At 63.7% G+C, this 13,246-nt stretch overlaps 2 protein-coding genes across 3 annotated transcripts; both read right to left on the reverse strand.

Annotated features, from left to right (window-relative positions):
* Positions 1-130: 130 nt before the first annotated feature.
* CCKBR (cholecystokinin B receptor) lies at positions 131-6,810 on the reverse strand. Of its 2 annotated transcripts, XM_064144155.1 has the most exons (5): positions 6,200-6,806; positions 4,764-5,015; positions 3,329-3,578; positions 2,404-2,531; positions 131-1,613 (listed from the first exon to the last, which is right to left on the reverse strand). In XM_064144155.1, exons 1-5 carry the CDS (start codon positions 6,348-6,350, stop codon positions 1,111-1,113), a joined length of 1,284 nt encoding a protein of 427 aa, XP_064000225.1. In that variant the 5' UTR covers positions 6,351-6,806; the 3' UTR covers positions 131-1,110. The 2 variants fall into 2 exon arrangements, with proteins under 2 accessions (XP_064000225.1, XP_064000226.1); XM_064144156.1 differs by lacking the exon at positions 4,764-5,015 and having other exon boundaries at positions 6,200-6,810.
* Positions 6,373-12,696, reverse strand: LOC135175769 (cyclic nucleotide-gated cation channel alpha-4-like). Its single transcript, XM_064144061.1, has 6 exons — positions 12,530-12,696; positions 12,314-12,421; positions 12,122-12,228; positions 10,687-11,652; positions 9,603-9,956; positions 6,373-6,554 (listed from the first exon to the last, which is right to left on the reverse strand). Exons 1-6 carry the CDS (start codon positions 12,694-12,696, stop codon positions 6,373-6,375), a joined length of 1,884 nt encoding a protein of 627 aa, XP_064000131.1.
* Between the last annotated feature and the right edge of the window lie 550 nt (positions 12,697-13,246).

Raw genomic sequence — 13,246 nt, forward strand, 5'->3', positions numbered from 1 at the left:
ATGGTAAGTACATCTTGGGGCACAAAGTGGGCACTTTGAGGCAGATGGTAGGCAGAAAGTGGGCACATTCTGGGCACAGGAGATGCATCTCGGGGCACAAAGTGAGCAGATTCTGGGCTCAAGGTGGGCACAGGATTAGTACATTGTTGGTATATTCTGGGCACGTGGTTGGTAAGTTTTGGGCACAGGCTAGGCCCAGAGTGGGCACATTCTGAGCACAGGGCAGGCACAGTGGGTACAGGGTAGACAAACTCTGGACACAAGGTGGGCACATTCTGGATGTGAAGTGGGCACAGGGCAGGCACATCCTGGACACAAGGTGAGCATGTTCTGGATGCCAGCTGGGCAGAGGGTGAGTATAGAGCAGATAACTTCTGGCTACAAGGTGGGCACATCCTGGGCACATTCTGGCTGCCAGCTGGGCAGAGGGTGAGTACAGAGCAGATAACTTCTGACCACGCGGTGGGCACATCCTGGCTATGGAGCGGGCACAGGGCAGGTGCATCCTGGGCGCATTCTGGGTGCCAGCTGGGCAGAGGGTGGGTACAGAGCAGGCAACTTCTGGCCACATCCTGGCTATGAAATGGGCACAGGGCAGGCGCATCCTGGGCACATTCTGGGTGCCAGCTGGGCAGAGGGTGGGTACAGAGCAGACAAATTCTGGCCACATCCTGGCTATGAAATGGGCACAGGGCAGGTGCATCCTGGGCATGTTCTGGATGCCAACTGGGCAGAGGGTGAGCATAGAGCAGACAACTTCTGGCCACAAGGTCGGCACATCCGGGGCACACTCTGGCTGCCAGCTGGGCAGAGGATGAGTACAGAGCAGACAACTTCTGGCCACGAGGTGGGCACATCCTGGGCACACTCTGGCTGCCAGCTGGGCAGAGGGTGAATATAGAGCAGACAACTTCCGACCACGAGGTGGGCACATCCTGGGCACACTCTGGCTGCCAGCTGGGCAGAGGGTGAGTACAGAGCAGACAACTTCTGGCCGCATCCTGGCTATGGAGTGGGCAGAGGGCAGGCGCGTCCCGGGCACAGAGCGGGCACAGGGCAGCCGAGCTCCGGGGGCTGGCGCTGGCTGTGCCCGGGGCGTGCCCGGCGCCCTCAGGGCGCAGCGAGGCTGCTGACCGTGGCGCAGCTGCCCCTGGAGAGCGAGGCGCTGGCGGTTGGCAGCTCCGCGGCGGGCGGCAGCGCTGGGCGCGGGCGGGCGCGGGGCTGGCAGGGGCTGGCACAGGCGGTGGCCAGGAGCGCCTGGCGGAAGCGGCGGTTCATGAAGCAGTAGATGAGGGGGTTGGCACAGGCCGAGGTGTAGGAGAGCAGGTGGATGAAGGAGATGGGGGTGCCAGCCAGCGCCCGCTGCGCCGCCCGCGGCGAGAAGGCTCGCCAGGTGTTGGCGGCGAAGACTGGCAGCCAGCAGAGGAAGAAGAGCGCCACGATGACGGCCAGCATGCGGATCACCCTGCGCTTGGCAGCCAGCTTGGCATCCGAGCTGTTCGCCCGCGCCCGCCCCGGGCCGGCCCCCGCCAGCGCCCGCAGCTCCAGCGTGCTGCCAGCCCCTGCCAGCTGCACGTAGCAGCCGTCGCCGTCGTCGCCAGGGGGCGCTGGAGCTGCGGGGACAGGAGCGAGGGGTGGGGGTGGTGCCATGGGGAGGGGAGCATGGGTGGGGGAGGGGGTGTGGGCATAGGGGAGGGGTAGTGCCATGGGTAGGTTGGCACTGATAGGGGCCTGGGTATGTCTGGGAAGGGCTATGGTGGCACTGTGGGAAGGTGGGCACGGATAGGGAGCTGGGTGTGGGCATGGGGTGGTGCCCTGGGTGGGTGGGCACGGGTAGGGAGCTGGGTGTGAGTATGGGGGTGGATGGGCATGGGCAGGGAGCTGGGTGTAGGCATGGGGTGGTGCCCTGGGTGGGTGGGCACGGGTAGGGAGCTGGGTGTGGGTATGGGGGAGGGTGGTGCCATGGGTGGGCACAGACAGGCAGTTGGGTGTGGGTATAGGGGAGGGTGGTACCCTGGGTGGGTGGGCATGGATAGAGTGCTCGGTGATGGTTGTGGCACACAGCTGGTGGCACCACAGGGATGTGATTATAGTCATGGCACCTTCAGGAGCAGCCAGGGATGGATGTGGCACTACAGGGGCATGGGTGTGGACATGGCACCCTGAGAAACTGGATCATGGCTGGTGGCACCACGGGGATATGGGCATGGCTGGTGGCACTATAGGAGTATGATCGTGAGTGGTGGCAGCACAAGGAGCAGCCAGTGCTGCATGTGGCTCTTTGGGGGCATGCCCATGGTTGGTGGCACCATGGGAGCATGGCCATGGCTGATGGCAACAGGGGGGCACGGCGCTGGGTGGTGGCACCTTGGTGCCACAGGTGCCAGGCGGCGATATGCTCACCTGGCATCTGCCCCTTGAGGTGCAGCTGGAAGCGCAGCCCCCGGCAGAGCTCCCTGGAGATGAGGCTGTAGGACACTGCCAGCACCAGGCCTGGCACGAAGAACAGCAGCAGCAGCAGCAGCAGGTACCTGGCACAGTGTGGGCACAGCTGGCACCGGGGAAGGGGGCAATGGTGGAAGGGTGGAGCCATGGTGGAGCCAAGGTGGAACCATGGAGGAATGGTGGAGCCATGGAATGGTGAAGCCAAGGTGGAGCTATGGAGGAATGGTGGAGCAATAATGGAGCCATGGAATGATGGAACCAAGGAATGGTGGAGCTGTGGAATAGTGGAGCCAAAGTGGAACCATGGAGGAATGGTGAGGGAATGGTGGAGCCAAGGAACGGTGGAACAATGATGGAGCCATGGTGGAATGATGGAGCTGTGGTGGGACCAAGGAACCGTAGAGGAATGATGGGACCAGAGTGGAACCAAGGAACCATGGAATGCTGGAACCATGGAATGCTGGAACTGTGGTGGGATCAAGGAACTGTGGAATGATGAAACCATGGTGGAGTGATGGAACTGCGGAATGGTGGAGCCATGGAATGGTAGAACAGTGATGGAACAGTGGAATGATAGAGCTGTGGTGGGAACAAGGAACCATGGAATGCTGGAACCAGAGTGGAACCATGGAGGAATGATGGATTGATGCTGGAACCATGGAATGCTGGAACCAGAGTGGACCCAAGGAGGAATGATGGATTGATGCTGGAACCCTGGAATGGTGGCACCATGGCACCACAGAACGATGGAACCAGGGAGCCATGGAATGGTGCAACCATAGGATGCTGGCACCATCCAATCCTGGACGCCTGGCACCGCGGGGACTGCTGCCACCAAACCACTTCCCAACCTCCCCCCTCCCTCCCTCCGCCCCCGACTCACCATCCCTGGCGCACCTCCTGGCTGGGCCAGGCGTGCAGGCAGCGGGTGGCGCCGGCGGGCGCGGCGCGGGTGGTGCTGTAGACGGCGTAGGGCACCATGAGCAGCAGCGAGAGCAGCCAGGTGGCAGCGATCACCCTGCAGGCGTGGGAGCGGGTCTGCCAGGCGCGCGCCTGCAGCGGGTGGCAGATGGCACTGTGCCGCTCGATGGCGATGGCCACCAGGCTGAAGGTCGACACCGAGACCGACACCCCTGGCGGGGAGGACACGCAGGTGGTGCCAGCTCCTCCGCCGGGTACCAGGCTGTCTTCCTGTGCCAAGGTACTAGCAGTGTGATACTGAGGTGGGCAGCTCCTTGCCTACCTTACCCAGGGTGCCACCTGTGGTGGCATCTCCTTGGCCAAGGTGGCAGCAGAGCGCCACCAGGCTTCCCTCCTGTGCCAAGGTACCAGTAGGGTGACACTGGGATGGGCATCTCCTTGCCCACATTACCCAGGGTGCCATCTGTGGTGGCATCTCCTTGGCTATGTTGCCACCAGAGTGCCACCAGGCTTCCCTCCTGTGCCAAGGTACCAGTAGGGTGACACTGGGATGGGCATCTCCTTGCCCACATTACCCAGGGTGCCATCTGTGGTGGCATCTCCTTGGCTATGTTGCCACCAGAGTGCCACCAGGCTTCCCTCCTGTGCCAAGGTACCAGTAAGGCGACATTGGGGTGGGTAGCTCCTTGCCTATGTTACCCAGGGTGCCACTGGGGTGGGCATCACCTTGGCCAAGGTGCCACCTAAGTGCCACCAGGATGGTAAATTGCTGTACCAGGCTTCCTTCCTGTGCCAAGGTACCCGTAGTGTGATACTGAGGTGGGCATCTCCTTGCCCACATTACCCAGGGTGTCATCTGTGGTGGCATCTCCTTGGCTGTGTTGCCACCAGAGTGCCACCAGGTTTCCTTCCCATGCCAAGGTGCCAGCAGAGTGCTACCAGGATGGTCAACTCCTCTACCAGGCTTCCTTCCTATGCCTAGGTACCAGTGGGGTGTCATTTGGCACCTTGGTCAGGGTGCCCATCCTGCTGGCACCTCAGCCAAGGAGAAGTCCATCCTGATGACACCTTGGTCAAAGAAATGCCCACCCTGGTGTCACCCCTGTGGCACCCCAGCCTAGGAGATGCCCACCCTGATGATACCTCAGCCACAGTGATGCCCATCCTGGTGGTACCTTAGTCAAGGAGATACCCATCCTGGTGCCACCCTGGGCAAGATGCTGCCCACCCTGCTGATACCCCAGCCCCAGAGATGCTCTCCTTAGAACCACCCCACAGAAGATACCCACCCTGGCAGCACCCAGACCAAGGCAATGCTCACCTTGGTGCCACCCCGGCTGGCATCCCCTCAGCCCCCAAAAACCAATGCCCACCCAAACCTTTGCCCCTCCACCTACCCATCAGGTAGGCCATGAGCTTGCAGATGACCTCTCCGAAGATGAAGGTGCCCATCAGGTTGGGCAGGAGGGTGAAGGGCATGCAGCAGATTGCCAGCAGCAGGTCGCTCAGTGCCAGGGACATGAGGAAGAGGTTGGTGACAGTCCTCAGGCGCCGGTTGAGTGCCAACACTGCCACCACCAGGGCGTTGCCCACCACGCTCAGCCCGAAGATCAGTCCGTAGAGCAGGACCCGTGCCCACAGCTCCAGCTCTGTGCCCACCGATCCGGGTGCCAAGGGTGTGGGTAGACCCAGGGCACCCCGGCAAGGGGAGGAAGGGAAGGAAGAGAAGGGTTGAGGAGCTGCTCGGCACCTTGGTGCCAGCCCGGGACTAGAAGGTGCCACCTCCTCAGCACCCTGGACCACCTGCCTGGCTCAGGAGATGTCAGTCCAGCCAAAGAGGTGCCAGCCTCACGGAGGAGGTGCCAAGCCCACTGAGGAGGTGCCACCTCCTTAGCACCCTGGTGGCAGCCCGGTTCAGGAGGTGTCAGCCAAGCCAAAGAGGTGCCAACCCACCAAGGAGGTGCCACCTCAGCACCCTGATAGCAGCCTGGCTGAGGAGGTGCCACTTTAGCACCCTAGTGGCACCCCAAGGAGCTGCCACTCTGCTGACAGCCTGGCATAGGTGGGGAGCGTGGACAAGCAGATGCCCACCCAGCCCCCTGGTGGCACCCTGGGCAGTGTGACCAAGGAGCTGCCCATCCTAGTGGCACCCAGGCTGGAGAGATGCCCACCCCAGCACCCTGGTAAGGCACTCTGGCTAACGACATGCCCACCCTGGTGCCACCCTGGGCAGTGTGGCTGAAGAGATGCCACCCCACTGCCATGGTGGCACCCTGGGCAGCCTGCAAGGGGCACTGGGAGGCACTGGGGTGTACTGAGAGGCACCGGGAGGAGAGGGGGGAGGCACCGGGAGGAGAGGGGGCAGGCACCGGGGGGCACCAGGCAGGAGGATCAGGGGCACTGAGAGGCACCGGCGGGCAGCAGGGGGGAGGAGCAGGGACACTTGGTGGCACCGGGAGGCAGCGGGTGGGAGGATCGGGGGTGCTGGGAGGCACCGAGGGGGAACGGGGGGCACCGAGCGGGAGGATCAGCGGCAACAGGAGCCAGCGGGCAGGAGGATCGGGAGCACCGGCAGGCTCCGGGGGGCATCGGGCAGGAGGATCAGGGGCACTGGAAGGCTCCGGGGGGCATCGGGGAGAGGGTCAGGGGCACCGGCAGGCAACCAAGGGCACCGGGCAGGAGAAACAGGAGCACTGGGAGGCACCGGGAGGGAACGGGAGGCACCGGGCGGGAGGATCACAGGCTCCGGGAGGCACCGGGATGAAGCGCGGGAGGGCACCGCGGGGGGGAGTCACCGGTGGCGCCGACCCCGTTCCCTCCGCCCCGGTCTCACCTGTGGGTGCCGGCGGCCCGCGGAAGCCCCTCCTCAGGAGGTCGCAGGCGGAGCCGTTCCCGGTGCTGCCGGTCCCGGTCCCGTTGATGGAGCCGTTCCCGGGGAGGCAGAGAAGCTCCCGCAATGACTCGTTGAAGCTCGAGGGGTCCATGGCACCGGCAGGTGCCCGCCGCCTACCGGCACCTCACATACCCCGCCCCCCCTCCCGCCCCCACCCTCTCCGGTGGCACCGGGAGGAGCCCCGGGAAGCCCCCGGGATGCTCCTTTCGGCTCCGGAGCCACCGGGAGAGTGAACGGGAGGCGGCTCCCGGCGGAGGCGGCACCGGGAGGCGGAGGGAGCCCCGAGGAGGAGCCACTGGGTAGGAGGAGGTGGCAGCGGGCACCGGGGCATAGGGAAGGGAGGTGGCAAGGACCGAGTGTCCCCGGGGGGGTGTCCCCAGGGGGGTCTCCGGGGGTCCCGAGTTGCGTCACTACCACCACCCACGCACGTTCCCCGTGCCCGTTTAGCCCGAGAGCCTCCTGGCACATGCCGGTGCCAGCCTCTGCCACCCCCGGACCTTCCCCTGTCCCCATCCCTGTCCCACCTTGGTCCTGCCTTGTCCCCATCCCTGTCCCACCTCATCCCAGTTCCTGTCCCACCTTGGTCCTGTCTTGTCCCCATCCTTGTCCCACCTCAGCCCAGTTCCTGTCCCACCTTGGTCCTGCCTTGTCCCCATCCCTGTCCCACCTCATCCCAGTTCCTGTCCCACCTTGGTCCTGCCTTGTCCCCATCCCTGTCCCACCTCATCCCAGTTCCTGTCCTACCCTGGTCCTGCCTTGCCCCCTTGTCCCCATCTCTCCCCATCCCTGTCCCACCTTGGTCTCCACATTGTCCCCCACTCGTGTCCCGTCCCCATCCTGGTCTAAATCCCTTTCCCTATCCCTGACTCTTCCTGTCCTGTCTCATTCATGTCCCATGCCTGTCCTCAACCCTGACCCTGTCCTCGTCCCTGTCCCCATCTTGATCCTGATCCTGGTCCCAATCCCTGTCCCCATTCCTATCCCTGTCCCTTCTTGCCCTATCTCATTCCCATCCCCGTCCCTGTCCCAAACTTGTCCCTGTCCCAAACTCGATCCCAGTTCTAGATCCCATCCATGTCCCCATCCCTGTCCCTATCTTTGTCCCTACCCCCTCCCTGTCCCCATCTTCATCTCAGTTCTGACTCTTATCCCTATCCCTACCCTTGTCCCTGTTCCAGTCCTTGTCCCCACCCCTGTCCCCATGCCCATGTCCCCTCTGCCCCTCTCTGCCCCTGTCCCACTTTCACTTTGCCCTAGTACCATCCCTGTCCCCATCCCTGTCCCTCTCCCACTTTTGCCCCAGTGTCATTCCTGGGTCACTCCCCAGCTGTCCCACCCCTATCCCCTTTGCTCCACCTCATCCCTGTCCCCATCCCTGTGTCCCCACTGTCCCATCCCTGTCCTTCTCCCTCCTTGTTCCACCTCACCCCGTCCCCATCCCCGTCCCTTCTTGCTCTATCTCACCCCTGTCCCCATTTCTGTCCTTGTCCCTGCCCTATCCCCGTTCCTGTCCCTCATGCTCCGTCTCACCTCTGCCCCTCTTCCTGTCCCTGCCCTATCTCTGTCCTTGTCCTTTCCTGCTCTATCTCATCCCTGTCCCCACTGCCCCATCCTTGTCCTTCTCCCTCCTTGCTCCATCTCACCCTGTCCCCATCCCTGTGCCCCTACTGTCCCACCCCTGTTCTTCTCCCTTCTTTCCCATCTCACCCTGTCCCTATCCCTGTCCCATCCTTGTCCCTGCCCTCTTCCTGGCCCACTTTGCCCAGTGTCATCCCTGTCCCCATCCTGCTCTCGATTCTGATCACAATCCCTGTCCCCATCCTGCTCCATCTCATACCTGTCCCTATCCCTGTCCCTGCTCCCGATTCTGGTCACAATCCCTGTCCCCATCCCTGTCCCTGTTCCTATCCTGCTCCCGATTCTGGTCACAATCCCTGTCCCCATCCCTGTCCCTGTTCCTATCCTGCTCCCGATTCTGGTCACAATCCCTGTCCCCATCCCTGTCCCTGTTCCTATCCTGCTCCCGATTCTGGTCACAATCCCTGTCCCCATCCCTGTCCCTGTTCCTATCCTGCTCCCGATTCTGGTCACAATCCCTGTCTCCATCCCTGTCTCTGTTCAGACCCAATCGGAGGTTACTCAGCAGCAGCAGCTCCTGGTTGCCAGGACACCGTTGCCATGGCCACCGCCAATCGTCACCGTGCCCACCCCCCTCACACGTCACCCTGACCACCCCCACCCGTTGCCATTGCTACCACCAATCGTCACCGTGGTCACCTCTCAGCTGTCACCATGGTCACCTCCTGCTGTCACCCCCCTGCTGCCACCCCCTCAGCTGTCACCATGGTCAAGTCCTGCTGTCACCCCTCCTGCTGTCACCATGGTCACTCCCCAGCTGTCACCATGGTGACCCCCTGCTGTCACTCCCCTGCTGTCACTCCCCTGCTGTCACTCCCCTGCTGTCACTCCCCTGCTGTCACTCCCCTGCTGTCACTCCCCTGCTGTCACTCCCCTGCTGTCGCCATGGTCACCTCCTGCTGTCACCCCCCTGTTGCCACCATGCTCACCCCCACCTGCTGCCATGGTGACCCTCAGCGCCGGGGGCCTGTCCCCACCCCATGGGGACGCCCAGGTTTGGAAGGGTCTTGAGCCCCAGGGGGACCTCGAGCCCTGGGGGGACCTCGAATTCCAACAGGACGCTGGACCATGGTGGGACCTTGAGCCCTGGGGGGACCTTGAACCCCAGCAGAACCTTGAGCCCTAGGAGGACCCAGGACCCTGGAAGGACCTTGTGCCCTCCTGGGACCCTGAGCTCTGATGGGACCCTGCACCCTGGTGGGACCCTGAGCTCTGATGGGACCCTGCACCCTGGTGGGACCCTGATCTCTGGTGGGACCCTGAGCTCTGATGGGATCCTGCACCCTGATGGGACCCTGATCTCTGGTGGGACCCTGAGCTCTGATGGGATCCTGCATCCTGATGGGACCCTGATCTCTGATGGGACCCTCCACCCTGGTAGGACCCTGAGCTCTGATGGGACCCTGCACCCTGGTGGGACCCTGATCTCTGATGGGACCCTCCACCCTGGTAGGACCCTGAGCTCTGATGGGACCCTGCACCCTGGTGGGACCCTGAGCTCTGATGGGATCCTGCACCCTGATGGGACCCTGATCTCTGATGGGACCCTCCACCCTGGTAGGATCCTGAGCTCTGATGGGATCCTGCATCCTGATGGGACCCTGATCTCTGATGGGACCCTCCACCCTAGTAGGACCCTGTCCCCTGGTGGCACCTGCCACCCCACCACGACCTTGCCCCCCCCCAGGACCCCCTCTCCAGCCACGCCACCGCCGCCTGCCGCCCGCCTCGAGGCGCTGCACCCTGAGTGCCATCCTGAGGCCGTTGGCCTCCAGCTGTGCCACCAACCTGGCCGCTCGCACCTGCAGCCCCTCCAGGGCCACCTCCAGCTCCCGCAGCCACCTCTCGGCCTCCTCCTGGGCTGCCACCTCTCTGGCTTCTGCCTGAAGGTCCAACTTGCCCATGGCCAGCAGCAGCTGCCTGCCCTTAGCCTCCAGCGCGGCCCTGGCGCTGGGGAACTCGGTCAGGACCTCGGTCAGGTCCTCCTTGGAGAGGCAGAAGAGGTCTGAGTAGCCCAGGCTCAGGATGTTGGCCGTGCGCCGGTTCCCGGAGGTGTTCCCTGCGGAAGCAGAGGTGGAGCTGGGATCAAGGAGGAGCAAGGGACATGTGGTGGAGCTCGGGAGGTTGTGGTGGGGTCAAGGAGGACCAAGGGGTTGAGGTGGAGTTGGGACCAAGGAGGAGCAAGGGAGATGTGGTGGAGCTTGGGAGGTTGTGGTGGGGTCAAGGAGGACCAAGGGGTTGAGGTGGAGTTGGGACCAAGGAGGAGCAAGGGGGATGTGGTGGAGATCGAGAGCTTGAGGTGAGGTGAAGGAGGACCAAGGGGTTGAGATGGGGTCAAGAGGTTGAGGTGGGGTCAAAGAGGACCAAGGGGATGCAGTGGGGTCAAGGAGCTGAGATGGAGACAAAGAGGACCAAAGGGTTGTGGAGGAGGTCAAGAGGTTGAAGTGGGCTCAAGGAAGGCCAAAGGGATGTGGTGGGGTTAAGAGAGACCAAGAGGCTGTGGTGGGGTTGAGGAGATCCAAAGGGTTATGGTGGGACCATGAGGTCAGGGTGAGGCCAAGGAAGCCCAAAGGGTGATGGTGGCACCGTGGGGCTGTGGCAATGCCAAGGGTGACCGAAGAGTCATGGTGGCACCATGGTGCTGTGCTGATGCCAAGGCCTAAAGGGTCATGATCAGGTCAAGGAGGCCCAAAGGCTCCTGGTGGCACCATGGTACTGTGGCACTGCCACGGATGCCCAAGGGGAGGCACAGGAGAACCCCTGGCAGCGGTGCCCAGCGTGGCCCTCACCTTTGATGTGGATGAGGCTGATCTCCCCGAAGTAGAGGCCCTGCCCCAGCACTGCCAGCTGGGTGATGCCATCCTCTGCCACCACTGCCAGGCGCCCCTCCCTGATGAAGAACATCTCCCTGCCCACGTCCCCTCGGCGGCAAACGAACTCCCCTGGCCCAAACACCTGCGGGCGCAGCCTCAGCACCAGCTGCCTCAGCACCCCCTCCTGCCAACCTTGGAAGATGCCCACCCGTGCCAAGGCGGGCAGGTGGACCTCTGCCACCACCTCTGCCATCAGGCTGCGGGGCAGGAACTTCAGCACCTGGAGCTCGGACGGCAGCTTGCGCTCCGCCCGCAGGTGCTGGTGCCAGGCTGCCACCTTCCTCGCCAAGCCTTTGCCCGCCCCTTGTGCCCGCAGGTAACGCTTGGCCGGCGCTGGGTCCGGGTAGAAGATGGCATCGGCTGCCAGCAGGTTGGTGATGACGGAGCTGATGCTGCCAGTGACGGTGGCAAAGCCCAGGACTGCCAAGAGGAAGCCGAGGGTGAAGAAGAGCAGCTCCTCCTGGCGCCCTGGCACCGGCGTGTCCCCGACGGTGGCAAGGACCAGGGTGGAGATGTAGAAGCTGTGGAGGTAGCGGCGCAGCGGGCGGCTGGCGTTGGGGCACACCCAAGGGTCGGTGCCAAGCCCCAGATGGGCAGAGAGGGCGTAGTAGAGGCAGGAGTGCCAATGGATGGCCACCAGGAGGTAAAGCAGGAGCTTGCCCACCCGGAAGGCATGAGGGTGCCCGGTGCGGGTCTCCCAGCGCTCAAAGGCTTCCCAGAGGCGAGGTGCCCGCAGGCAGCGGTTGGCACGGGCCAGCGGCGAGGAGTGCAGCAGGCCGGTGGGCAGCAGAGAGGCCAGGTCCCAGGGCAGGGAGGAGGAGCGGAGGTAGCGGTGCCCGATGCGCCCGCGGGCACGCACCAGCAGCCCTGCCTCCAGGAACGCTGCGGCGGGGGTGGGCACAGCCTCAGTGCCCGCTGCGGGCCCTGGGGGTGGGGCAGGGGAAAGAGCTGGGAAGGTGCCCAAGCGGGTGGGTGGGTGGAGAGGGGCCAAGGGGGTGCCCAGGAAGTAGGTGGGTGAAGGGGGAAGCAGTTGGTGAAGAGACCTGGTGGGTGCCCAGGAGGTGGGTAAGGAAGAACTTGGTGGGTGCCCAGTTGGTGAGGAAGGGGTCAGTGGGTGCCCATGAAGTGGGTGAGGAAGGACCTGGTGGGTGCCAAGGGCCAGGAGGTCAGAGGGTGGTTGGGTGAGGACCCAGTGGGTGCCAGGAGGTGGACAAGGAAGGACCCAGCGGGTACCCAGTGCCAGGAGGTCAGAGGGTGGATGGGTGAGGATCCAGTGGGTGCCAGGAGGTGGGCAAGGACACATGCAGGGTCAGGGTGGTGCCAGGGCATGGTGCCAGAGGTGGGCACTGACCGGTGTGGAGGTGGATGCCAATGTCCAGCAGGTACAAGGTGTCGCTGATGCCATCGAGGCAGCGCCACAGCCCTGCATGTGCCACCTGCACCTCGGAGAAGCAGGCCCTGGGAATGAGGTGAGTGGCACAGCTGGCACCACCTTTGTGGTGCCACTCCACCCTGAGAACCCACCCTGGGCACGCCCTGGCACCTGCAGATGAGGATGATCCAGTTGTAGAGGATGGGCAGTGCCATCAGGCTGAGCCACCAGTAGTACCAGTCCCCTGACGGGTCCAGGGTCCAGTTGCCAGTGCTGGCACTGCCAAAGGTGGGGGGCATGGGCACCTCAGGGGCACCCTGTCCCCAGCCAAGTACCCCTCAGCCTGGCACCAGGCCTGTGGGACCCCACCCCATGCTCCCTGCTCACCACCAGTGATGGCCGGTGCCAGTCCCAGGGTCAGTGCCGCTGCCAGCACCAGTCTCAGCACTGGTGCTTGTGCCAGGCTTGGTGACAGTCCCGATGCCTGTCCTGCTGCCAGGCTCCGTGCCAGTGCTGGTGACATTCCTGCTGCCACTGCCTGTGCCAGGTTCCATACCAGTCCCAGTGCCAGTCCTGATGCCAGTCATAGTTTGAGGCTTGGTGCTAGGCTCGGTGCCAGGCTCAGTGCCAGTCCCAGTGCCAACCCTGCTGCTAGTGCTGGTGCCAGGTTCAGTGGCAGGCTCAGTGGTGCTGACGACCCCAGTGGTGCCACGCACCTGGCACCAGTCCCAGCAGTGGGACAGTTGGGCACTGATCCTGTGCATCCTGTGCTGTGGGCACCAAGGAGCATCTCTGGCACCCAAGTGCCACTGCCCAACCCTGGGCAGGACCCAACCACGTGGCACTGCCAGTGCTGGGTGCATCCTGGCAACGGGAGCTCCCTGAAGTGCCAACTGAGGGCCTCCTGGGATGCCAGGGTGGCACAGCTGCATCATGCCGAGGTGGCACAGCCATGTCACTTGGCATACTGGGCATGCTGGATGATGCCCAGTGCCAGGGGTCTCCAGTGCATGGCACAGCCAGGTGCCCAGTGCAGTTGGGCTGAGTGGGTCACAGTGCCAGCTGCCAGTGCCCAGGGTGGTGCCCAGTGCCTAATCTGGCATC

This window comes from Pogoniulus pusillus, chromosome 6, assembly GCF_015220805.1.
Source record: "Pogoniulus pusillus isolate bPogPus1 chromosome 6, bPogPus1.pri, whole genome shotgun sequence".
NCBI classification, from domain to species: domain Eukaryota; kingdom Metazoa; phylum Chordata; class Aves; order Piciformes; family Lybiidae; genus Pogoniulus; species Pogoniulus pusillus.

Excerpts from the sequence above, each read along its gene's own strand:
- CCKBR (XM_064144155.1), bottom strand. The coding sequence starts at position 6,350 with ATGGACCCCTCGAGCTTCAACGAGTCATTGCGGGAGCTTCTCTGCCTC. Across the intron at positions 3,579-4,763 it reads GCTCATGGCCTACCTGATGG|GGGTGTCGGTCTCGGTGTCG; the intron begins GTAGGTGGAGGG and ends CCTCCCCGCCAG. Across the intron at positions 2,532-3,328 it reads CAGGAGGTGCGCCAGGGATG|GTACCTGCTGCTGCTGCTGC; the intron begins GTGAGTCGGGGG and ends ACACTGTGCCAG.
- LOC135175769 (XM_064144061.1), bottom strand. The coding sequence starts at position 12,696 with ATGGAACCTGGCACAGGCAGTGGCAGCAGGAATGTCACCAGCACTGGC. Across the intron at positions 12,229-12,313 it reads TGGATCATCCTCATCTGCAG|GGCCTGCTTCTCCGAGGTGC; the intron begins GTGCCAGGGCGT and ends CCTCATTCCCAG. Across the intron at positions 6,555-9,602 it reads GGGCGGCAGGCGGCGGTGGC|TGGCTCCTCCTCGGGGCTCC; the intron begins GTGGCTGGAGAG and ends CCTCCTACCCAG.